Here is a 27,606-nt window from a genome sequence, read left to right as displayed (position 1 = left end):
ACATCAGAACTGATGAAGCTAAGTTTCAAAACAGACCTGTCTTTTCTCTTTCAGATCTGGCTGTTTTCATTTCCCAAATCATTTTTTAAAAAACCTTTTTTGTAAAATTTAAAGCTATATGCTTAAAACATTTTTTGTGAAAATTAAAGCAATATAATATATTTCTGCAGAGTGAATGCAAGGGGGGAAAAGCTGCATATTTAATGTGTATTCGTTATGAATGTTTTCCTTTAAAATTGAATGAAAAAGTTAACTTTCTATAACTGCAATTTGCATTGATATGCCTTTGTTGTTTTCACAAGTCCAAGGTGCTTGTTATGAAGCTGAGGTGGATCCCCCCTCTGAGAACTAACACCTAACCACTCAAAGAGGAATACCTCACTCTATAACCTGTAAAAAGTGAGTGTGAAGTGGTATGATTTGCTCTTCAGCATCTTTTAGTGGTTAAATCAAAATAACTCCCTGACACTCTCTAAAATCAACAAATAACAATTTAGTTATCCAACTAACAGTGAACAGGTTAACTAAACTATTAACAAACCGAATAAAACACGGTTCTAATGGAATGCTGTTCAGATAAATACAATTCCCACTCATTAACAAAAATAAAATTTAGTCACTCTCTCAATTATAACCAGATTTGGCATCTTCCGGAATATTATGGGCCTTTTCTATTCTTCTGTCTGGAACTTTGTCTTCTTTGGTACCTTCGCTATAGAGATGGTGCTTTCTCTTAAGACATAAATGAGGCTATGAGAGCCAGCATTTCTCTCTCTCTCTCTCCCTCTCGAGCTAAGAGCTGTTATTCTGGCAGTTGCTCTCTGTATTTTGTCCCACTGCCTTCTTTTTATATCTGTGATGACATATCAATATCCCCCACAATAGGATTGGTTTGAGGTTGCCAAAACCATCAGAGTTAAATTTAATAGGTTCTTGATATCTGAATGCCTAATTCAAATTGATTGGCTGAATTCAAAAAAATTCAAAAGCTTGTTGCCTTGGTAACATTGCTGCTTGGCCTTTCAATCCAAATGTTTCATTTTGGGCCCTCTATATGTACTTGCATTTTTTAAACTTTCAAAGCACAGAAAAAGCACCACCTTTTCAAGGGACCATGCAGTGCTCTTTCCCTAGCATTTTATAGTTTTACGAACACCAATCTACAATTACTCTACTCAACTTCGCAACAGTGCTTTACAGAAAAGAAATGAGCGAGGAAATGGATGCTGGGCTCCAATTTATTCCAACTATCTTTGTCTCTCATCTCAATATTTCCATAATGTTTGTTTTATGCCAAGGAGCAGTTATTAGCCAGAGAATAGTATAATAATTGATTTACGAAGAACCATCCATGGCATAGTTCATTGGGACCATGGATTTTCCTTTGCTTGCTTTATTCTCTCTCTGTCCTGCCTGATTTTTAAAAAATATTAAACAATGCAAGTGCAAGTTTGCAGGAAAGCTAGAAATTCTTTAACTCTGAAGGCAAAAATTAGACTGAATGTGAAGAGGCTTTAGCCCGAATAACAAACTTATAGACTCGTGTTGTTGGCACATGCAAGTTGAGAAAATACATGTCTCGAAGCTCTTGGGCACTATGAAGAACTACAAATATATAACGTTTTGTTTTTGGTCTCTTGATGTGCTGGTTGATGTTTAGATCGGTTGGAGGTCTGCAGAATTGCCATTTTTGAGATTTATTTTACTCCTCTTTCCCCTTCCACACCACCACCAGCACGTTGGTCTGTGTCTCCGACCAACTGTCCACTTAACTCATTTTTATACTGGAATTTTCAGTAATGTTGAAGTTAAAGACTGGGTAAGATGTCATCCTCTGTACATGTAGTCAAAAATAAGTTTAAGATAGGGATGGACAAATGGAAGATTATTTTTTTACATAATGTGGCTGTTTTATCATATTCTGGAATTTACAGGATATTGTCTCATGTTAAAATGTATAGGCTCAGTGGTTTTAAAAGAATATTGCAAGTTTGTTTCTGAAAAGTGTTGACCCATTCCAAAGTTATAATGCCCAATTTGAACAAAGAACAATACAGCACAGGAACAGGCCCTTCGACCCTCCAAGCCCGCGCCGCTCCCTGGTCCAAACTAGACCATTTTTTTGTATCCCTCCATTCCCACTCCGTTTATATGGCTATCTAGATAAGTCTTAAACGTTCCCAGTGTGTCCGCCTCCACCACCTTGCCTGGCAGCGCATTCCAGGCCCCCACCACCCTCTGTGTAAAATATGTCCTTCTGATATCTGTGTTAAACCTCCCCCACTTCACCTTGAACCTATGACCCCTCGTGAACGTCACCACCAACCTGGGGAAAAGCTTCCCACCATTCACCCTATCTATGCCTTTCATAATTTTATACACCTCTATTAAGTCTCCCCTCATCCTCCGTCTTTCCAGGGAGAACAACCCCAGTTTACCCAATCTCTCCTCATAACTAAGCCCCTCCATACCAGGCAACATCCTGGTAAACCTCCTCTGTACTCTCTCCAAAGCCTCCACGTCCTTCTGGTAGTGTGGCGACCAGAACTGGACGCAGTATTCCAAATGCGGCCGAACCAACGTTCTATACATCTGCAACATCAGACCCCAACTTTTATACTCTATGCCCCGAGCTATAAAGGCAAGCATGCCATATGCCTTCTTCACCACCTTCTCCACCTGTGACGTCACCTTCAAGGATCTGTGGACTTGCACACCCAGGTCCCTCTGCGTCTCTACACCCTTTATGGTTCTGCCATTTATCGTATAGCTCCTCCCTACATTATTTCTACCAAAATGCATCACTTCGCATTTATCAGGATTGAACTCCATCTGCCATTTCTTTGCCCAAATTTCCAGCCTATCTATATCCTTCTGTAGCTTCTGACAATGCTCCTCACTATCTGCAAGTCCTGCCAATTTTGTGTCGTCCGCAAACTTACTGATCACCCCAGTTACACCTTCTTCCAGATCATTTATATAAATCAAAAACAGCAGAGGTCCCAATACAGAGCCCTGCGGAACACCACTAGTCACAGGCCTCCAGCCGGAAAAAGACCCTTCCACTACCACCCTCTGTCTTCTGTGACCAAGCCAGTTCTCCACCCATCTAGCCACCTCCCCCTTTATCCCATGAGATCCAGTGTTTGATTTGCAGTGTTGATCTGGCACAAATGACTCTACATACACACATACCAGATCAAAGCATATTTCTTATTTCATGCACTGGAGGACTTTTATCTTCACTCTTATTTCAAAAGGGAAAGGTTTGCTTGACCAACCTGGTTGAACACTTTATGAAAAAGTTACAGCGAGATTAGACAATGGTGATTGAGTAGATGTTTATTTCCAAAAGGTCTTTGATAGGGAACTACATAATCGAGTGCTGAATAAGGTCAAAACATACAGAGTCAGGCACAAGCATCAGAATGAATAGCTAGTTAGCTGCAAGGCAGAAAACTGAGTAATGGTGAAACATAGTTGTTCAAGTGGCAAAAGTTGGGAAGTGGAGTCCCAGAAGAAATAGTGTTGGAACCATGATTAAAAAGTTGTATCAACTTTGGAATTAAAAAGAAAATTTCTAAATTTGCCAATACAACTAAGTTGGGGTGGGATAGTTGCAAAATGGACAAATGATTGGCAAATTAATCGAAGCTTGGATAAGTGTGAGGCATATAAGAGCACAAAAGCATGGAAGTTCTGACAAATCTTTTTTTAAAGCAATGGTTTCACCTCAATTGGAATTTTCTGTCCAATTCTGATCTTAAGTTGAGATCTGTTGTAAGCTTGCAGAATTGCCATTTTGGAGATTTATTTTGCTTCTCTTCCCAGCATGTGTTCGTCCTTGTCTCTGACCAACTCGGTCCACATGGATCTTAATTTTTATACTAGAATTTTCAGTCATGTTGAAGTTAAAGACAGCGAATCTTGGGTAACATGTCATCCCCTGTACCTGTAGTCAAAAATAAACTTAGGGAGGAGAAGGATATGAAGACATAAGAATACAGAGAAAAAATTACGAGAATGGTTCCAGGGATAAGAGGCTTCAGTTATATGGATAATTTGGAGAACTTGGGATTGTTTTCCTCAGAGCAAAGAAGATTGGAGAAAATTTGGTACAGATATTCAAATTTGAGGTGTCTGGACAGACCCATTGGCACAAGGGCAAGGAAACCACTGGGTGAGAACTTTTTGATGACATCCTCACCAATCTACCTGTCTCAGATGCATCTGTCCATGACCGTATTGTTAGAGGTAACCACACACAGTCCTTTGTGGAGACTTAAGGACTTGTTGAGGGCATGCTCCATTGTGTTGCATGGTACTATCACTGTCCTAAATGAAATAGTACGAAGTCTCACAACATCAGGTTAAAGTCCCACAGGTTTATTTAGAATCACAAGCTTTCAGAGTGCCTGATGAAGGAGCAGCGCTCTGAAAGCCCGTGATTCCAAATAAACCTGTTGGACTTTAACCTGGCGTTTTGAGACTTCTTACTGTGCCCGCCCCATCCAATGCCGGCATCTCCACATCATGGCTAAATGAAATAGATATGGCACTTCAAAACTGCATCCCTGAGGCATTGTCGGCCTTCAGCAGCAGCAGAATTTTATTCAAACATAATTTGTAACCTCATGGCCTGGTTTGTATCTCCCTCTACTATTACCATCAAGGCCGGGGATAAACCCTAGTTCATTGAAGAGTACAGGAGGGCATGCCAGGAGCAGCACTAGGCATATCCAAAGATGAGGTGCCAATTTGGTTAAGGTACAATACTGGACAGAATACATGCTAATTAGCAGAAACCTAATGTGATGAACAGAGCAAAGCCATCCCACAGCCAACAGATGAGAAAACTATGCGGTTCTCCCTCATCCAGTCATGAATGGTGGTGGACAATTTACCAACCAGAGGAGGAGGTTCCACAAACATCCTTGTCCTTAGTAATGGGGAGCAGAAGACACGGCTGAAGCATTTGCAATCATTTTCTGCCAGAAGTGCCAAGTGATTCATCCATCTTGGTCTGCTCTGAGGCCCCCTGCATCACATATACCAGTCTTCAGCCAATACAGTTCACCCTACAAGAAATCAAGAAACAGCTGAAGGCACTGGATGCAACAAAGGCTTTGACAACATCAGGGCTGTAATACTGAAGACTTGTGCTCCATAAGTAGCTGTGGTCCCATGGCAAGCTGTTCCAGAACAGCTACAATACTAGCATCTAACCAACAATACGGGAAAACTCCCCAGGTATGTCCTGACCACAAAAAAAAAGGCACTCTGAAAGCTTGTGATTCTAAATAAACCTGTTGGACTTTAACCTGATGTTGTGAGACTTCGTACTATTTCATTTAGGACAGTGATAGTACCATGCAACACAATGGAGCATGCCCTCAACAAGTCCTTAATTACCACCCATCAGTCTACTCTTAATCAAGTGGCACTTAGTCAGCAATAACATATTCGCTAATGCTCGTTTTGCATTCTTCCAGGGTATAGGTAATTAATATAGATCAAGCAAAGCAATGGCCCTAATATCAACCTCTGGAGAACCCCATTACACACCTTTCTCCAGTCCAGGATAACAGCCATTCACAACTACTCTATTTCCTGTCACTCAGCCAAAATTACCCCCATGCTGCCACTGACCTTTTTTATTTCATGGGCTTTAACTTTGCTCACAAGTCGTATAATGTGGCACTTTATCAAACATGTTTGTCCATGTACATCATCAACCACATTACCCTCATCAACCCCCTCTTATTTCCTTTAAAAACTGTCAACTTAGTTAAGCATGTTATGCCCTCAATAAATCTGCGCTCTCTTCCCTTGAGCAGTCCATACTTGTCCAAGTCATAGAGGTTTACAGCATGGAAAAGATAATGACTATCTATCTGATCTATGCCCCTCATTATTTTATAGATCTCTATAAGATCACCCCTCAGCCTCTTGCGCTGCAGAGAAAAAAGTCCCAGTCTATCCAACCTCTCTTTATAACTCAATCCATCAAGTCCTGGTAGCATCCTAGTAAATCTTTTCTGCACTCTTTCTAGTTTGATAATATCCTTTCTCTAATAGGGGACAAGAATTGCACACAGTATTCCAAGTGTGACCTTACCAGTGTCTTGTACAACTTCAACAAGATGTCCCAACTCCTTTCAAGGAGCTATGAACATGTACTCCTAGATCTCTTTGTTCTGTAACTCTCCCCAATGCCCTACCATTAACTGAGGAAGTCCTGCCCTGGTTCAATCTACCAAAATGCATCACCTCGCATTTGTCTAAATTAAACTCCATCTGCCATTCGTCAGCCCACTGGCCCAATTGATGAAGATCCTGTTGCAATTGGAGATAACTTTCTTCCCTGTCCACTATGCCACCAATCTTAGTGTCATCTGCAAACTTACTAACCATGCCTCCTATATTCTCATCCAAATCATTAATATAAATGACAAATAACAGTGGACCCAGCACTGATCCTTTCGGCACACTGCTGGTCGCAGGCTTCCAGTTTGAAAAACAATTCTCTACAACCACCCTCTGGCTTCTGTCAAGAAGCCAATTTTGTATCCATTTAGATACCTCACCCTGGATCCCGTGAGATTTAACCTTGTGCAACAACCGAACATGCGATACCTTGTCAAAGACCTTGCTAAAGTCCATGTAGACAATATCAACTGCACTGCCCTCATCTACCTTCTTGGTTACCCCTTCAAAAAACTCAAATCAAATTTGTGAGACATGATTTTCCACTCACAAAGCCATGCTGTCTGTCCCTAATCAGTACTTGCGTCTCTAAATGCCTGTAGATCCTGTCTCTCAAAATACCTTCCATCAATTTACCCACCACAGATGTGAGGCTCACTGGCCTGTAGTTCCCAGGCTTTTCCCTGCAGCCCTTTTTAAACAAAGGCACAACATTTGCCATTCTCCAATCTTCAGGCACCTCACCCGTGGCTATCGATTATTCAAATATCTCGGCTAGGGGACCCGCAATTTCCTCCCTCGCCTCCAACAATGTCCTGGAATACACTTCATCAGGTCCCGGGGATTTATCTACCTTGATGCGCTATAAGACTTCCAGCACCTCCTTCTCTGTAATGTGTACACTCCTCAAGACATCACTATTTACTTCCCCAAGTTCCCTAACATCCATGCTTTTCTCAAAAGTAAATACTGATGAGAAATATTCATTTAGGATCTCGCCCATCTCTTGTGGATCTGCACATAGATGACCTTTTTGATCCTCAAGAGGCCCTACTCTCTCCCTTGTTACTCTTTTGCCCTTTATGTATTTGTGAAAGCTCTTTGGATTCTCCTTTGCCTACTGACTATTCTGGATTATCATTTCGAAAAGCTTTCCTACCACCTAGGTTAAACTGACTGGTCTGTCATCACTGGGTTTATTCTTGCAACCTTGTTTGAATAAGAAGGTAACATTTGTAGTTTTGCACTTCTCTGGCATCTCTCTGTATCTCAATTGGAAGATTATGACCAGTTTTACAATTTTTATCCTTAATACTCTGCATCCTCGGGTGCATCTCTTCAGATCTTGATGACTTATCAACTTTAAGTACTAGTAGCCATGAGGGTGGCAAGGTCAGGAACCCATTGTCTGAAAATATGGTTGTGGAAAAATCTTGACTTGCATTTGGTGTCGTTCATAGAGGCCAGCCTCTTTACCTTGTCCTGCCTAGCTTAATGTAAAGTGGTGCTCCTAAAGCTACATAACCAGTTGTGTCTGTCCAATGGAGAGAATGCCTATGGTCCTCCATGGACTATGGCCATTTGGAAAATGATAGGGCTCTGGATCCAAGAGCTGAAAAGGGGGATTTATGGTCAGTATAGCTTGTGATGGGTTGTATGGCCTGTGTGAGGAATTTTCTGTTTGTGACCTTGGTTAGATCACACTTCAGGTACTGTGAAGCGTTCTGGTTACCATATAATTAAAAGGATACACAGGTGCTGCAGAGGATGCAAAAAAAAACCTTGAAGTTATATCTATCAGGATGTAATGAACAAAATGGATATCTGTTCTCTTGAAAGAGAAAGATGAGTGGTGACCTGTCAGAGATTTTTGAAATGATGAAAGGATTTGATAATAGTAAAGCCAGAACTTTTCCACTTGTGGGCAAGAACAAAGCTAGAAACCATCAAATAGTTGGTCACCAAGAAATCAAATAGGGAATTCAGAAGCCACTTTTTTTTCCATAAAGTGGCAAGAATTTGAAACTTGCTATCACATGGAGTAGTTGAGATGAATAATATAAAAATGTATTTATGAGGAAGCTAGCGAAGCATATGAGGGAGATGTGAAAGGATTGAGGGAGACTCGAGTGGAGCATAAACAAAGTATGGACTGAGTGGGCCAAATAGGATGTTTCTGTGTTGTTTATTCTATGTACTGTATGAAATTATTCTTCCAACTTGGAACACAGTTTTTTAAATTACTTGTTTTCCTTTTAATGGCTGATGCACCAACTGCCAAACTGTTGACATTTTATCTAGAGGATTTTAAGTTTTGAAGTTTAATTGATGTGTTGTAAATTCCCTGATGCTTTTTTGTATTGAATTATTAATTTAAATAGGTGTCTTTTTTGCTAAACCAAGAATTGGAAATTGAATTAGGATTTCCTAGAAGCAAATTGTCAATAGAATTAATGTTTATTCTAAGTGGATTAAGGGCTGGTATGTAATACATTATAAATCTTGATCTTTTTTGTTAAGGAAACCTCATTTTGACAGTATGCAAAGGTAGGTTTATAGTGAGAGCAAGTGCTATAATGGACAGTCGCAAAGAAGGAACGTGGAAATTATATAGTGCCTTTCGTGACCTCCGATGAACCAAAGTACATGGCAATCAATGAATTACATTTGGAGTGCAATTACTTACGTTGACAAAATCAGCAGTCAAGTTTGCGGAAGGAAAATCTCCTAAAATTAAATGAACAAATAGCCAGTAGGTTTGTTTCTGCTGGTGGTGGTGGTTCAGAGAGAAATCTTGTCCAGGATACTTTACTCTTTGAATAATGTCACTGGTCCATTAAGCTGATGTCCCATTGAAAGATGGGAACTCTGAATGCAACATTTATGTGCTCTAATCCTGAAGTTAGTCTACAGAAGTAAAGGAAGAACTGACTTGAAATTGAGAGGAGAGAAAATTTGCAGGATTACCCTGTCATTCTTCCTTTTCTGTGATATAGTTGTATTATGTATAAAACCCAAGAAATGAATCACATTCAAAGCTATCTGGTTAGCTTTGCCGTAGATAAATTAGTTTGCAGTCTGTAATCTATCAATCACTCTTGCGAAGCATTTCGAGACCGCCTAAACTTTCCTAGTAGCCATAGTGTGTGAATAACAGTAACCCACCCCCACACCCCACTCCACCACCAATTTGCAGCCAACAGGCATAGTCAGTCCATATAAAGTGTGAAAGTTCAAATGCTGACACAATAAGCAGTGGTGAAAGAAGGTTCCAAACAATCCCGTTCCTTGATGAAAACATTAAATAATAGCCAAGTTTATTGTCTTTATTACATTTTCTTTTTCAGAATAATTAATAGTTAACTGAAATACTACATTATGGCAGGGCCAGGTGAAAGTCTCAGCTAGGGTTCATGTGTTGCTCGTGCTCACTTCTGAGTTAAAATATTGTGGGTTCAAGTCACATTCCGGGACTTGAGTACAAAAGTCAACAAATAGACTTTAGTGCGGTGCTGATGGAGTACTGCGCTATTGGAGATGCTGTCTTTCGGATGAGATACTAAACCATGGTCTCAATTGCCCTCCCAGCTTGGTATAGAAAATCTCATAGCACTATTTTGATGAAGAGTAGGGGAGTCACAACTTCACAAAAACAGATTATCTAGTCATTATCACATTGTTGTTTGTGAGAGCTTACTGTGTGTAAATTGGCTGCCACATTTCTTACATTACAACAGTGACTACACTTGAACAGTATTTTGTTGACTGGAAAGAGTTTGAGACAACCAGTGATTGCAAATGGTGCTACATAGATGAAAGTCTTTACGTTTCTAAAGGAACAAACGCATGAGGGATATGTCAGTCTTTTCTTTTGGAAAGATCAATTGTGGAGGATTGGGCAGCACAGTGGGTTAGTACCCTCTTCTTCCATTTGCAATAACCTTTGATACAGAATTGTTCCTGTTAGAAGAGTTCTCCACACTGCCGTTTGCCCTTTTTATACAGTGGGGAATTTGGCAACAATGGATAACTGTTAAACTGTTTATTTAGTTTGCCACTGTGCCTGGGATGAGGAAGCAATGAGAATAGCAAATGTAAGTGTAAGCTCACTTGTCCATCTACCTGCCAGTTTTCAGAGTGTGAGCTCTTCTACGTGGGAACAGCAAGAGGCAATTTAATTTTCAGGGCACAACTGTATCTTGACTCAAATTATCTGCCTTGGTACTATAACACGGTAACAATACAGACGGTCAGCAGTGTAAATGGAATCCTAAAATTGCAAAGAGATATCAATAGATAAAATTAATGGGCTTAACTCTGGCAAATGGAGGGGGATGGGTATTTGCCATTGATCTGAAACTGAACTGGGCTAGTCATATAAATGGCTACAAGAGCAGATCAGAGACTGGACATGCTACAGTAAAGAACATACTCGATTCCTCAAAACCTGTTTACCATCTAGAGGGTGCAAATCAGGTGTCTGATGGAATATTCTTCTCTAGCCTGGATGAGTGCAGCTCCAAAAAATCTCAAGAAACTCAGTATCATCCATGGCAAAGCAGCCTGGTTGATTGGTACCCCATCCACCATCTTAAACATTCACTCTACCACTGGCACTACAAAGCCACAATGTATGTAATTTATAAAATAGACTTCAGCAACTTGCCGAGGCTTCTTCCACAGCATTTTCAAAACCCAAGATCTCTACTGTCCAGAAGAACAAGAGCAGTAAATGTGTGTGAATCATCTGCAACCTCCCCTCAAGGACAAGACATACAGCATCCTCACTTCGAAATAGATAATCTTCCTTCATTGTCGTTGGATCAAGATTTTGGAACTCTTTGCTATTAGGTAATCTGAGTATGCCTACTCCATATGGACTGTAGCAATTAAAGAGAGAAGCTCAGTGCCATCATCTTGAGGGTAATTAGGATTGAGTAATAAATACTATCCTTGTGATGACCACAACCCGTGATGGCTATACCAGTTTTTGGGAAAGACAATAAGGGAGTGTTGACTTTGACACTTTGAATGGCAATAGTACATTGTTTTTTTAAGAATTAATCTGGTATGTTTAGCTGGTATGTATTAAATTTATCTTATCAAAGCTATCCACATTGTAATACAATCGTGATGGAAGTTAACTATTACCAATTGATGATACTGCTATAACTGAGTAGCATTTAAATGTTTGTTTAGTATTGAAGTGCCAGAAAGCTTCCAGCAATCACCTTGCATGGCTGATGACTGCTGTAAGTAAAACTAGATAGTTACACGTTGCATATGTGATTGCCCTGGACAAGTGTATCTCCTGGCATCAGAAGCCAAATATAGTATAAGCATGTTTACATAAATGTGATGTTGTTTTCTGTGTTAACTGAAAGCCAATTTAAGACATGAACCCCAGCTTTTAGAGTTCCAGAATTATTTGTGGCATAACCTCTATTATGTTGGGAATTCTGGTTATATTCTTGGAAAGTTTGGTGTTTGCCTTGGTATTGCGATGGAGAGCTGGGAGAGTAGACAGAGGTTGGTGTTTGGGTGCAAGGAGGTGCTTTGGAGAGAAGAGCTTAGCATTCTTGGAGTGGTGGTCCTATAAGATGTGTGGGTTGGTGGCTCAATGCAGGGATTGAAAGATGAAGGGCCTGAAGGATAAGATTGGGGTCCTCCAGGGCTGAACTAAGGGTTCTGGGTGACAGAGGAACAGTCACAATCAATAATACTTGGTGTGTGGGGCAGGCCCAGGCTCAGGGTTGGGTGTTGGAATGTCTCATGAGGCGCCTTATGGGAGCGAACATAAGCATAGAGAATAACGGGAGAGTTCAGTGTCAGAGTTGTTATAATTCAGGTCAGAAACTCCAAGGGGTTTTATGAATTCAGCCGAGACCATGAGTTTTGCACTTTGAATTTTGACACGGATGGGCATAAGATGTTTCACTCCAGTTATGATTCAAACGGCTCACGAGAAAGTTTCTATCAAACAAACTTTATTTAAGAATACAAGTTAACATATAATAAGACAATTAGCAATAACTTTTACCAATTACAAACAAGGAAAAAAAATCATGATATTGTTTATACCTTAAAAGCTCAACGTACTGTTCCAACCAAACAAATCTCACAAACACGCATCCCGGTTTCAATTTAAAACAGAAAATAAGTATGCTCACATGATGCTGGACTTTGCAGCTTTGTAATACCTGCTGTGAATCAGTCCTTTGGATGGAGAACTGAAACTCTGACTTCCCTGTCCTGGAGCTCCCAGCATATCTCGAGGTAGAGATAGAGCCACTGCTTGCCTCCAGCCAACAAACCACTGACAGCAAAATTTTCACTTCAGGGAGGCAAGAAAAAACTGCTTCCAGTCTGCAGTCCAAACAGCTTCTCAGTAGCCAGCAGAATTTCCATACCAGGGAGAGACACACAAACACTGTTTTCAGTCTGGAGTCCAATGGCTTCTAACTCGTCAAACTTAAAGTAACTCTGGATTTCCCTTGACCTGTCAATCAACCTTCCTCTGACAATTCAAAATGGTCGTAACACTCCAGGGACATTGCATTAGGCCCAGATTAAAAATAAACATTGCTACAATTATCCTGCTTCAGCAACCTTAAGAGATACCGGTACAGATAATATGCAAACAAACACAAAAGACCAGACCCTCTTAAAAGAACTGCCGAGAAACATGATTACAATACGTTTCTTAAAGGTCAGTAGCGTCAAAGAGTGGGCTTTGGGGTAGTCCCAGGCACCATGTGCAGGGAGGCAATAATAGGGTCCAGTGTAATGGCGGAACAAATGTTCAAAGGTAATGGAGAGGAGAGGAAGTGTTGTGCTGGGGAGAAGGTAGAAAGTACAGGATCAGGATTGGAATGTAGCATGCACTATAATTTTAATGTTTCTTCAAGTGCAGCCTTTCTGAAAATAAAATTGAACTAAGATGGATTGAAGAGGGAAGGTGTGTTGTTTTGGGGTGGGTGGAGTTAATGTTGGCTGAATAAAGGGACTCAATTAATTAAATGGGAGAGACCCATAGGCGACCATGCTCTCTCACGTATGTCTCTGCCCTTATGCAATTCCTGCCATAACCATGGATCACATTCACCTGATATTCTTGCAACTCTAGGAGCAGGAGGAGAGAATGTGAAGAAAGAGAGCTTCTTGCTTTTTAACAATGGAGGCTGCAAGGCCAACAACAGGCAGCACCAGAGGGGGATGCTGACATCCATGGACGTCTTCAGTGTGACAGTGTATCCAGGGGACAAGAACAAACTATATCCAGTCCAAGAGGTAATGCCAGAGACATCTGAGGATGTTCCAGGAAATTGGCACTGAGATAAGTTGGATTTGCCAGGAAACAGGTAGTTTTAAGTAATCTATATTTGTATTTGTGGGTACGAGAAACAAGGTCCAGCTTTAAGTTTAATTTTGTTTTTCTGTGTAAGAAAGTGTTGAAACTTCAGTTAGCATCATGTTGAACAAAGGTGTCTGTGGGCTTTGGTCACTTTAAACTGTTCCTGCATTGTAACCAAGGGGTTTACAAAAGAAACCGGGTTTAAAGAAAAAGTAGGCTGTTGCTTAGCAACTGGGGCACCCCTCGGTTAGAAAGAGGCGTAGACTATTTTCTAAATGGGGCGAGGCTTCGGAAATGTGAAGCACGAAAGGACTTGGGAGTCCTGGTTCAGAACTCCCTTAATGTTAACATGCAGGTTCCATTGGCAGTTCGGAAGGTAAATTCAACGTTAGCATTCATTTCTAGAGGGCTAGAATGCAAGAGCAGGGATGTACTGCTGAGGCAGTCTAAGGCTCTGGTCAGACCCCATTTGGAGTATTGTGATCAGTTTTGGACCCCATATCAAAGGAAGGATGTGCTGGCCTTGGAGGGGGTCCAGAGGAGTTTCACAAGAATGACCCCAGGAATGAAGGGTTTGTCGTATGAGGAATGGTTGAGAAGTCTGGGTCTATACTTGATGGAGTTTACAAGGATGGGGTTGGGGGTCTAATTGAAACTTACAAATACTGAGAGGTCTAGATAGAGTGGATGTGGAGGGGATGTTTCCACTAGTGGGAGAGACTAAAACTTGAGGGCACAACCTCAGAGTGAAGGGATGCTCCTTTAAAACTGAGATGAGGAGGAATTTCTTCAGCCAGAATCTGTGGAACTCATTGCCACAGAGGGCTGTGGAGGCCAGGTCATTGAGTGTCTTTAAGACAGAGATGGATAGGTTCTTGATCATTAAGGGGATCAAGGGTTACAAGGAGAAGGCTCGAGAATGGGGATGAGAAACATATCAGTCATGATTGAATGGCGAAGCAGACTTGATGGGCCAAATGGCCTAATTCTGCTCCTATATCTTATGGTCTTATTATTGTGAATGAAGATTTTAAAGCATGTTTTTTGGGAGTGGAGTTTGGAAGCTCTCTTATGACAATCATCTGGAAGATTCTGAGGACATCATTTGAGGTTCAGAGCAGTGTGTGTGTATTTGACCACAGCCAATCTGTGTTCTTAAAGGGATTTAGTGTTACTGAGACCATTGTAGTTTAAAATGTACACTGGAGTCTGTGTTCATCTTAAAATCTGTTTGTATTTGTTGAGCTAAGTGGAGGATTAAAGGAGTATTGTATAATCCAATATTTTGTGTTCAATATTTTTTTTCTTGTTGCTAAAACTACTCATCAGTCCTGGTGACTGTTTCTCCATGTTTTCTGAAAAAAAGTTAAAGCTACGGTCTTTTGAGCCAGGGTTCCATTCTGGGATCATCTTTTTTTGTTATATCACCAACTGGGATTGTAACATTTATCACTTGTAGTATGCAATGGAGTCTTTTTCATGTGATTGTATTTGTCTGGAAGTTGGTTAGTTTGCCATAATATGTGTAGGTTCTGATGGAATTGGAGAAAGGCAGGTATTTGACTAATCCCACAATTTATTAAATTACATTGGAAATAAACAGAAATTTGCAAAAAAATTGTTGTAATAATGATATGGTTATGTAGTATAACACATGGAAAGGTTGAAAAAATTTCTTGCTGTATGTCCACATTTAGATATTGAGTGAATTACTTGAGTAGATCTCTGGGTTCGATGAAACCAAAGTTAGTTGGATTGGAAACTGGTGTTTTATGAACAAGATTATTCCTTTGTCGATGTGAAGACTTATAACATTTTCATTTAAAAGGTTTCCAGTTAAACGTGAGGGATATGCTCACATTGATGGTGACCTCAGATGCTAAATGGCTCCAGTGGGTATTTCAGTTTTCTAATAGTGTGCAGTGTTGCTGCAATTTTCATTCAGCTAATCTCACTGGTGATGGGGTCGCCAAGTTCAAAATATGCACTTTGATCCACAAATTACTTTTGAAATGTCACCTACTTTTTGTCACCACATGAAGAATGCATAATTGCATAATTTTTAATTTGTTCAATTTTGCTCTGTAATTTTTGTCTATTTTGATTTAATGTTTATAATTGTTGTAATTGGATTTGAGGTGACACAGAATTGAATCTGCGAGGCAATCGATTGTGCTTAACTCATTAGGCTCTTCACATGTCCAGTTTTGTTGGGCACATAATAAATACAAGTAGGTACTTTGTAAACTTTTAGATTCTGCCTTTTCTCAACAGTTGAACATTATTTATGTAATAGGCCATGTGCCTGTAATCCAGAACCCTGTTTTTGTCCCTAATTTGTCTTGGTGAATTGCATGACTGACAGAATAACAGCTTGTTTTGAGAAATCTGCAAACTGGATTAAATATATGGGCTGTGCTGCACATGCTTGATAGGTGGATATTATTTTAAGATTGTTTTTCAGGATAAAGCAAACCCATTTTGCAATTGCATGAAAGTCTGAATGCAAAAGACCATTGTCAAGTACAAATATGACTAGCCTGGACCATGATTCCTTAATTACCCTTTGACTTCCTTTGACTAAATGGAATATTTTTGTTTCCATTTTGCAAGTAGTTGTTGCTGCTGCCAAGCTTAATTCAGCAAGTTGAGCAGCATGGTGGCACAGTGGTTCGCACTGCTACCTCACAGCGCCAGGGACCGGGTTAGACTCCAGCCTGGGGTGACTCTGTGTGGACTTGGCACACGTTCTCCCTGTGTCTGTGTGGGTTCCCTCTGGATGTTCCAGTTTCCTCCCATAGTCCAAAGATGTGGAGGTTAGGTGGATTAGCCATGGTAAAAGCGTGGGGGTAGGGTGGAGGAGGGGACCTGGGTGGGAAGCTCTTTCAGAAAGTCAGTGCAGTCTTGATGGGCCAAATGGCTTCTTTCTGCACTGTAGGGATTCTATGGATTATACGTTTGGGCTGTCTTTTACCACGTTTGGTATGAATGTGACATTGAACTGTGAGATACATAACTCATACTGGGAAATCTGTTGAGTTTAGTTGTCTCTCTTTTTTTAAACCTGCTTGGTGTTGAACCATCAATCTGGGAAATTCAAAATTCCTCCTGGAAAATAATTTTAAATGTCATTCACTTGCCTGAAGACTAGTTATTATTCCTATAAATATTACAGCTGAAATGCTATAATGGATCATTCATATGTACGTGAGTAGTTGTTAGTTTCCTTATTTTTGACATTCACAATGAATACATATGCTCAGTCTGAATAGAGATGATCATGTTTACAAATGTGGAATGGTCATTCAAAATGTGTTTATCACCTGTACTTCAATTATTATACTGCCATGAGCAAAATTCCCCAGATGGGCATACATGTACGTTGATATTTCACAGTCTCTTCATTAAAAGTTTTGTTTGCTGTCACTACCACACATCTCCCACCCCCCCCCCCAAAAAAAATTGCGTGTCTCATGCTGCGAGTTATCTTTCTTTGTGTCTTTCCTTCTGCTCCTTGCCCCTGAAATGTAGAAGTGATTTCTGATTTCGTTCAGTATTTGGCATGCTCAGTACTTTGATAATTTGTTTAGCGTCAAAAGGAATGTCTTGCATTTGTATAGCACTTTTCTCAACCTCAGTGTCCCAGAGGGCTTTACAGGTTACAAGGTACTTTTTGAAATGTAGCTACAGTTGTAATGTCGAAAACATGGCAGCAAATTTGTGCACCGCAAGCTCCCACAAACAGCAATGTGATAATGACCAGCTAATCAGTTTGAAATGTTTTAAAACACTGGAAAGCACTCCCTGGCTTCCTTTCAAATTATGCAGTGAGATCTTTTCTGTCCACCTGACAGGACGAGCTTTCAGTTTAACACTTCATCCGAAAGATTTCGGTGTTGTATTGAGTGTCAGCCTAGATTATGTGCTCAAGGCTCTGGAATGGGACTAAAACTCACAAACTCCTGACTCAGGCAAGAGTCCTCATTGCAGACTTCATTGAGCTCTAATGCACACATTCTACTCTATTTCTACACCCATTCTTTCTCTGCATCCTAGCTATGACTGTAACACTACATTCTGCACTCTCTCCTTCTCTATGTACTGTATGCTTTGTCTGTATAGCGTGCGAGAAACAATATTTTTCACTGTATACCAATACATGCGACAATAAATCAAATCTATTTGATGTTTCCAAGGCCGCAAGTATCAAAACACACGATTTCTAGAAATGAATTTTCATGGCCAAGTTGAATATGACCTAGCAGTGATAGAACTTGTTGCTGGCCCCAGTTAACTTGTTTTTTAGCCACCGAGACAGGAATTCCTACAGGATTGCAGCACACAGCTGGTGTTGTCAATTATTTACCACTGCTGCTTGTATGGAATGTGAAAAAGTTGGTAGCTTATGTCAACCAAAGACTGGTGGCCAAACAGTTGTGCATAGAAAATAGTCCATGGAAAGCTGTATGTGATGAGCATTGAAGTATTACAGCATTGCCTTTTGGTATTATTTGACTGGTCCTTAGAGTATAGATTCTGTATTGTATGAGTAGATCAAGACAAGAATGTCAAGCAATCGGCTCATTCACCTTAACTAATAAAGTATCGGAACTGTTGAAAGCTTCTGTTAATGCTGTCCTTGGTCAACTAAGCACCCGTCTTTCAAGTTTAATAAAATTGCAACCTGATTTTAACTAACATTTTGTACCTTGAAGCAGTTTAATTTCATTTTAAGAATGGAAGTATTCTTTCATGCAGTTTAAAAAAAAATGTATTAATAATGTTCTCCTTTCCCTCATTATAAAATTTCAACAATGCAAGTTAAATAGAATTCATTGTATATGAACAGTTAACATAGGTGATATTTTTTCCTTAATTTGCAGCATTATGGGAAAGAGCAATTAGGAGGTTGCAAGATAGCCAATTCAAATAACCAGCTGGTTATTTGTATTGACACTGGGTTAATGTTTCTTTTGCATTTGTCTTAATTATTGTACATTTCCTTGAATTATTTATTAGTCCCAAAAGGGCCATGGGTTCCGAACTTTGTACTCATAAACTTTTCTTACAATTCACTTTTTGTGCAATTTGCAAATTATTGTTGGGTACTTTGCATCAGCTATTGTATTTAGAGTTTAGAATTAAGCTTTTGTGGTCTTTATCTAATCTCAAAACCAGAAACTTAAATAGGAGTGACAGAAGGATTGTAGTAGAATCAACATTTTTAAACAAATGCACATATTGCAGCTTTTTTGAGATATTGCAGAAAAGCATGATTGCATTGTGGATTTATATTAGCGATTAGCTGACAAATCTGGCTGTCAAGTCCATTAGGAAACTTGTTTCCTCCAACTAAATGTTTCCTACATTGGACTTCTGGGAACTTACTAGTTAAATTTTGATCACTGTTGAGTTCTTTAATTGTGATCTTCTGTTTAGATCTTCTTCATTGTGGAATATGCATTCAACATTTGAGTTTCTCGAGTTAAATTTGTCTTGTCAAAGTAGTCTGTTCCAATGGGAAGTGCTATGACACTGAGCAAGGTTTTGATTTTTACCTTTCATCCTTCTCCTGCTGAGGAGACCTATATACCCCTAAAATGAGAAGGGAAAACTTTGAGGAATATCTTGGAGAGTATTGGAGCCTTGGAACAATTTGACTATAGCTAATGTGTGTACTTATGGGGCAAAAAGATGAAAAACTACTTTGGGATTTATCAAAAACATTGAACTCCTTAACTTTGTTAGGCTGTCATGGAATGTGATTGATCAGAGGCTTGCTGCCAGTTTATCTTTTTTCCATAGTTACTGATTAGAATGATAAAGTATTTTAGGCTAATGGCATAACCTTCTGGGAAGGACATCAGCATATGCCCTCTACTGCAACTTTGCATCAATGTATAACACTTCAATTTACATATTAATTTTAGTGTCTTTATAAAACTGCTTCAAAAATAGCTTGTCAGAGTTGCATCTTTTCAAATGCCATTGGAAGCCTGTAAATCATGTTGGTTATCCCCAAAGAGTTTAGGCCTTGGAAATTGGCATTTTCAATAAATAATCGAAACTAATCCAAAAGTTTACAAAGCCCTTTGCAGATAGAGGGAAGCGACTTAATGTGTGTGGTGCTTGTATCTGATGACAAAACAGAGGGCCAATGTAATTGCTCTTAACCTTGAAAGACCTATTTTCCTATAAATGGGAGTAAAGCTTGGGTGTGGGTACATGTGAGAATGCCACCTTGTTGAGTAATGGACAATACTGCAACTTTCCTTCTCTTAACAGACAGTTGCATTATTCTCTTTTATTTGAGGTTAATTTCATCTTTCCTCCATAATACAGTTATACAAAAGGCCAAATCGGCTCTTTGTCCTTACCCTCCTTATACTCTTGATCTGTGGTTTCAGTGGAATGACCCTCTGGTTTAAATTTTTAATGCTTTTCATGCATGTCCAAATGTCCAACCAACTGAAGAAACCCCTTTGACTGATAATTGCGCTGAGATCATTAATTCCAGATATATACTTCCACATGATCATGAAATTGTCTTTGCTAATGAGTTGCACTGGAAACTGAAGAGATATTATTGTTTTAAATTGTCAGAAAAAAATAAATGTAATTTTTCCTCCGACAATATGTCAAATAAATATTGTATAGTGTTTCAAATCTGGAATGAAAAATAGGAGTGATTGAGTTGCAGTTAATGACATAAACAAATTTTATTTCTTTTGTAGTTGTCCATATCTTCATCGAACAACTGGGGACACAGAGAGGAAGTATCATCTACGTTATTATAAGACTGGTACATGCATCCATGAAACAGATGCTCGTGGGCACTGTGTGAAAAATGGACTTCACTGTGCATTTGCTCATGGTCCACATGATCTTCGCCCTCCAGTATATGACATAAGGTACTCTTAGTTAATGTAATGATAACATGTTATGTATATAATTTTCAGGCTACCTGTTAACTCTTGCACTTGTGCCGCTTGCAATATGTTTTCCAACTGTCTCTAGCAGGTGCTGCTCCTCTCAATCCACCCATAATGAAACTGTCACTCTGATTTTAACTGCATTGCTCTTTGAACTCTCTGATTTTTATTTCCGACTGCTTTTTAATTGGAATGTGGCTGTAGAGGGCAAGTCCAACATTTTAATGCTAACTTTGCATTTGCCGCCTTAACTGCTGACTGAACCTGCACGTTAACCTTAAGAGAATTTTGAACAAGGACTCCCAAGTCCCTTTTGTGTTTCTGATTTCCTAAACATTTCCCCATTTAGAAAATAGTCTATGCCTCCATTCCTCCTTCCAAAGTGCATAACCTCATGCTTTTCCACATTGTATTCCATTCGCCACTTCTTTGCCCATTCTCCTAACCTGTCCAAGTCCTTCTGCAGCCCTCCTGCTTCCTCAATACTACCTGTCCCTCGACATATCTTTGTATCATCTGCAAACTTAGCAACAGTGCCTTCAGTTCCTTCTTCCAAATGGTTACTTGTATAGTGTGAAAAGTTGTGGTCCCAGCACCGACCCCTGAGGCATACCACTAGTCACCGGCTGCCATCCTGAGAAAGACTCCTTTATCCCACTCTATGCCTTCTGCCAGTCAGCCAATCTATCCATGCCAGGATCTTACCCTTAACATCATGGGCACTTAACTTATTTAACAGTATCCTATGCAGCACCTTGTCAAATGCCTTCTGGAAATCTAAATAAATCACGTCCACTGATTCTCCTTTATCTAACTTCCTTGTTACCTGCTCAAAGATCTCTAACAGATTTTTCAGACAAGACCTCCCCTTGACAAAGCCGTGCTGACTCAGTCCTACTTTATCATGCACTTCCAAGTACTCTACGATCTCATCTTTAATAACGGACTCTAAAATCTTGCCAATGACCAAAGTCAGGCTAACCGGCCTGTAATTTCCCATCTGTTGCCTCCCTCCCATCTTAAACAGCAGTGTAACATTAGCTACTTTCCAGTTCTCTGGTACCCTCCCTGCCTGGTTGGACTTTAACCTGGTGTTATTAAACTTCTTACTGTGTTTACCCCAGTCCTACGCCGGCATCTCCACATCATGACCCTCCCTGCCTCCAGTGATTCCTGAAAGATTACCACCAATGCCTCCACAATTTCCACAGCTATCTCTTTTAGAACCCTGGGATGTAGTCCATCCGGTCCAGCTGATTTATCCACCTTCAGACCTTTCAGTTTCCCCAGAACCTTCTCCTTAGTGATGGCCACTACACTCACCTGTGCCCCCGACTCTCCTGGAGCTCTGGCATCCCACTGGTGTCTTCCACCATGAAGACTGATGCAAAGTAACTATTCAGTTCCTCTGTCATTGCTTTGTTTTCTATTATTTCTTGTCCTGTCTCATTTTCCAGTGGTCCAATGGCTATTTTTGCGCCTCTTACCTTTAATATATTGAAAAAAAACTCTTCCTATCTTCTTTTATATTACTAGCTAGCTTACACTCATATTTCATCTTCTCCCCCCTTATTGCTTTTTTAGTTGTCATCTGCTCACTTTTAAAGCCTCCCCAATCCTCTGGCTTCCCACTAATCCTTGCCACTTTATATGCTTTTTCTTGTGCTTTTATGCTGTCCTTGACTTCCCTCATTAGCCATGGATGCCTCGTCCTCCCCTTAGCATGTTTCCTCCTCCTTGGGATGAATTTCTGTTGTGCTTCCCGAATAACTCTCAAAAACTCCTGCCATTGCTGTTCCACTGTCTTCCGTGCTAGGCTCCCTTTCCAATCAACTCTGGGCTAGCTCCTCCCTCATGTCTTTGTAGTTACCTTTATTTAATTGCAATACCGTCACATCTGATTCCAGCTTCTCCCTTTCAAACTGCAGGGTGAATTCTATCATGTTGTGGTCACTGCTCCCTAAGGGTTCCTTCACCTTGGGTTCCCTAATCAAGTCTGCCTCATTGCACATTACCAAATCCAGAGTAGCCTGTTCCCTAGTAGGCTCTGTCACAAGCTGCTCCAAAAAAACCATCTCTTAGACATTCCACAAATTCCTTTTCTTGGGATCCACTACCTACCTGATTTTCCCAGTCCACCTGCATATTGAAGTCCCCCATGATTATTGTAATATTGCCTTTTTTATCTCCTGATTTATTTTCTGCCCCACATCCTGACTATTGCTAGGTGGCCTGTACTCCCATCAGGATCTTTTTACCTTTGCAATTCCTCAACTCTACCCACAGAGATTCTATGCCTTCTGATCCTATATCACTTCTTGCTATTGATTTAAGTTCGTTCCTTACTAACAATGCAACCCCGCCCTCTTTACCCATCTGCCTGTCCTTCCGATAGAACACATATCCTTGGATATTTAGATCCCAGCCTTCATCCCCTTGCAGCCATGTTTCTGTGATGCCCACAACATCATACCGTCCAATTTCAATGTCTGCAACAAGCTCATTTATCTTGTTCCGTATACTGCGCTCATTTAGGTACAACACCCTCAGTCCTGCATTGACCACCTCCCTTCTCATACTTGTCACCTTTTTTGCTCTGCCTGAGGTTACATTCCTGCCACCTTCTATACTCTCTCCTATTACGTGGTCTGGAAACTTTACTAACCTCTCCTGAGCCCTCAGCTCCATTAACCTGCACTTCAACCCTTTCCTTTAACTTGGATTTTCTAATTCTCCATACAACTGAACCCTTCCCCCTCCCCCACTATTTAGTTTAAAACCCTATCTACAGCCCTAGTTGTACAATTCGCCAGGACTCTGGTCCCAGCATGATTCAGATGAAGACCGTCCCATCGGAACAGGTCCCCTCTTCCTCAGTACTGGTGCCAATGTCCCATGAATTCAAACCCATTCCTCCCACACCAATCTTTGAGCCACGCATTTACCTCCTCAATCTTATTGACCTGGTGCCAATTAGCTCATGGCTCAGGTAATAATCCAGAGAATATTATCTTTTTGGTTCTGCTTTTTAATTTAGCTCCTAGCTGTTCATACTCCCTTAGCAGAACCTTTATTCCTGTTCTACCTATGTCATTGGTAGTTACGTGGACCACAACAACTGGATCTTTACCCTCCCACTCCAAGTTCCTCTGCAGCCCAGATAAGATATCCTGAACCTGAGCACCAGGCAGGCAACACAGCCTTCGGGATTCTCAATCCTGGTCACAGAGAACAGTGTCAATGCCCCTAACTATACTCTCCCCAATTATGACTACATTTCTTTTTTCTCTCCCCACTTGCACGGCTCCCTGTACCACGGTGCCGTGGTCAGTTTGCTCATCCTCCCCGCAGTACCCGTTCCCGTTCACACAGGGAGCAAGAATCTCGAACCTGTTGAACAAATTCAGGGTCTGAGGCTCCTGCAACCCTACCTCCTGGATCCTTCTACCTGCCTCACTCGCAGCCACACCCTCCTGTCCCAATGTACCCATTGGCCAAATTCAAGGCATTTAATCTAAGGGGTGTGACTGCCTCCTGAAACACAGTGTCCAGGTATCTCTCCCTCTCCCTGATATGTCACAGCATCCGAAGCTCAGAATCCAGCTCATCCACTCTGAGCTGGAGTTCCTCAATCAACCAACACTTAGTACAGACATGCTCATTGGGAACCACAGTGGGGTCCACCAGCTCCCACATCATGCGTGAACAACACATCACCTGACCCTCCATCTCAATTTTATTTAATTAGTTTTAAATTTGGTTTAAAATTTTTATTTTAATTATATATCTCCTTATTACCTCAGTCTCAACGCAATGTCCAGCCAGTAATTTAAATGGGTTTTCAAATTTAGTACAGCGCCCTGTTAGCCAAGCAAATCACAGCTTTCCTGTGATGTCACTTTTAAGTTTTTTTTAGTCCGAACTCTCTGTCAGTTTCAGAGAATCAAGAATAGCACTTACTGACCAATCAGCACTCTCCCTTGTAGCCTCTGCTGCCTGTTTCACCTAACTCCCTGTGTTCACCCAACTCCAAAAGCACTCCACACAGTCAGGCAGCACTCACCGTGCAGTCAGGGCAGCACTGTGAGGCCTTGTTTTTATAGGGACAACTTACAAAGTCCTGGAACTGGTTTTAACTATCTGTACAAACAACCAGCCAAGTTCAGTTGAGAGCTGACTTAGCTGATTGCTATTGCAGGAATGCACTAAAGTGCAGCTTTTAACTTCCCAAATAAGAACTAATTTAACTCGCCCTGAAAGCAAGTTTAATGATTACTTACCTCCTCATAACTTACCACTTGAACTCCCTATTTTCATCCAACTGCAAAAGCACTCCTCACAGTTAGGCAGCACTCACCTGAGGCTGTATAAAAGGCTCTGGTCAGACCCCATTTGGAGTATTGTGAGCAGTTTTGGGCCCCATATCTAAGGAAGGATGTGCTGGTCTTGGAAGGGGTCCAGAGGAGGTTCACAAGAATGATCCCTGGAATGAGGAGCTTGTCGTATGAGGAACAGTTGAGGGCTCTGGGTCTGTACTCGTTGGAGTTTAGAAGGATGAGGCTGGATCTTATTGAAACTTACAGGATACTGCGAAGCCTGGATAAAGTGGACATGGAGAGGATGTTTCCACTCGTAGGAACCTCAGGCTAAAGGGACGATCATTTAAAACCGATGAGGAGGAATTTCTTCAGCTAGAGAGTGGTGAATCTGTGTAACTCTTTGCTGCAGAAGACTGTGGAGGCCAGGTCATTGAGTGTCTTTAAGACAGAGCTAGATAGGTTCTTGATTAATAAGGAAATGAGGGGTTATGGGGAAAAGGCAGGAGAATGGGGATGAGAAAAATATCAGCCATGATTGAATGGCGGAGCAAACTCGATGGGCCGAGCGGCCTAATTCTGCTCCCATGTCTTATGGTCTTATAAGATCTGTAGTTCCATCTCTAATTGCCTCGAACTGAGCGGCTTATTAGGCCTTTTGAGAGGGCATTTAGGTGTCAACCTCATTTCTATCGATCTATAGTCACATATAAGGCACATCAGGTGAGGATGGCAATTTCCTTATCTAATGAATCAAATGGGTTTTGTGGCAATTGATGGTCACCATTACTGAGACTAGCTTTCAATTCCAGATTTTTTTAATTAATTGAATTCAAATTCCACCAGCTACCTATGATGGGATTTGAATGCATGTCTCCAGAGCATTAAGTTGGGCCTCTGGATTGCTAATCCAGGAACATTACTACTTTGTCACTACCATGAATGGCATTGCAGCTTTCCGGTCTGTCTTCTAAGAATTGTTATGAGGCCTTTATTTTTGGAAATATAATTTTTCAACTTTCAACTGACAGGAAATTTTGCAATTTGAACTGAGCCAGAGAAAACAGCTTAAAAATGCAAGGCTACATTGCAAAATCGATATGAGAAACAAATTCATCACCCTTGGGAGTGTGAAGAGAGCGACATTTCCAAACACCCATTGAAACTCAGGAAGGGATATTAAAAATGCCTAAGCACTCGAGATATTGAAACAGTGGCTGCCACAGACCGGCTCACCCAAAACCTCTTGGGAATGCACAATGGGTAAAGTATTTCAAGGCAAGGATGACTTGCCCAGGCTATGTCCGGAAACATTCAGCAGAGGAATCAAGGCAAGGGCTGCACGCACTCCCCCCCTTTTTTTGGAATTAGCGTGTTGCCTGGTTCGGAAAGCCAGCTCTAGCAGAAACCTACCAATGCACTGAGGCCTCGTAATAAGCGCATGTGTGCATGCATGTGCCCTGCAAAAAAGCATGTCCAAGACAAAGGTGGTTTGATATTTTAAACTGTTCAAATTTAGATGCACAAGGCATACTGCTGGAACCCAACGCAAATTGCCCATTTCAATTGTTTGAGTTTGACAGAGGCAAAGATGCAGACAACAAATCAGTAAATAATATCGAAGTTTATTGCTTTTAAGTAAGTTTTAGAAACTTAGCAACTAACTAATAGAGGCCGAATATAAGTAAACTATACTTGTCAGTGAAACTGCACCAACTCCATACTTTCAAATGAGTAATGAATCCATGAGAAGTGGACAACAACTTGAACTCCTCGTGCCAACAGAGCACTGCTCCTGAGAAACACTACACCTTCCTGGGATTTCGACTGGCAGTGAATCAGTCACCGAACCAGTCTCAGTAGTAACTGCACTCAATACTCACCTGCCCTGAAGTTTATTAGAAACTACCTTCACGCTGATAGGATGCTCAACTACCCCTGAAGATCTAAACCAGATCAAAGATAGTTCCCCAAAAACACTTTTTTTATATTCAAGATGTTGTAGCCCACCTCAGCCAAATTGTTGGAAATAATTAATTGGTCTGTGCCTTGTCAATAAGATGATGAGAGTTAATGCCATTGGCTCCAGCTAATTATGCACATTGTCTTAAACTTGGATAGACCTTCCTTTAACATAGAAACATAGAAATTAGGAGCAGGAGTAGGGCATTCGGCCTCTGAGCTTCCTCTGACAATTAACATGATCATGACTGATCCTCTACCTCAGCACCATACTCAAGCACACTCCCCAGATCTTAAGAGTCTAGAAATCTATCTACTTCCTTCTTAAACATATTCAGTGATTTGGCCTTCAGAGCCTTCTGTAAATTCCATAGATTCAACACTCTCTGAATGAAGACATTTCTCCTCATCTTAGTCCTAAATGGCCTACCCTGTAAGTTGAGACTGTGATCCCTTGTTCTAGACTTTCCAGTCAGAAGAAACAACATTTCTGCATCCAGTCTGTCAAGCCCTGTCAGACATTTCAATTAGATCCCCTCTCATTCTTCTAAATTCCTGTGAATACAATCCCAATTGACCTAATCACTCCTTGTGTGACAATCCTGCCATTCCAACAATCAGTCTGGTGAACCTTAGCTGCACTGTTTCAATGACAAGTATATCCTCCTTTCATAATGAGACCAAAACAGCATGTAATATTCCTGGTGTGATCTTACCAAGATTGTGGCTCCTGTATGCTAGTCCTCTTGCAACAACTGCTTGCTATACCTGCATGCTTGCTTTAAGTGACTGGTGTACTAGGACACCTAGGTCCCTATGTATGTCAACATTTCCC

General features: G+C 40.7%; 1 protein-coding gene across 2 annotated transcripts in view; it reads left to right on the top strand.

The window, feature by feature from the left end:
- unkl (unk like zinc finger) overlaps positions 1–27,606 on the top strand; it is a 111,544-nt gene that overhangs the window by 23,180 nt on the left and 60,758 nt on the right. For both annotated transcript variants that reach the window (XM_078240365.1, XM_078240364.1), the window contains exon 3: positions 20,296–20,472. In XM_078240365.1, the coding sequence (XP_078096491.1) occupies positions 20,296–20,472 (177 nt within the window). The remainder of the gene's footprint in view (positions 1–20,295; positions 20,473–27,606) is intronic.

The sequence above is a fragment of the Mustelus asterias genome, chromosome 23, assembly GCF_964213995.1.
Source record: "Mustelus asterias chromosome 23, sMusAst1.hap1.1, whole genome shotgun sequence".
NCBI classification, from domain to species: domain Eukaryota; kingdom Metazoa; phylum Chordata; class Chondrichthyes; order Carcharhiniformes; family Triakidae; genus Mustelus; species Mustelus asterias.
This window is presented reverse-complemented; position numbering and strand designations above follow the sequence as displayed.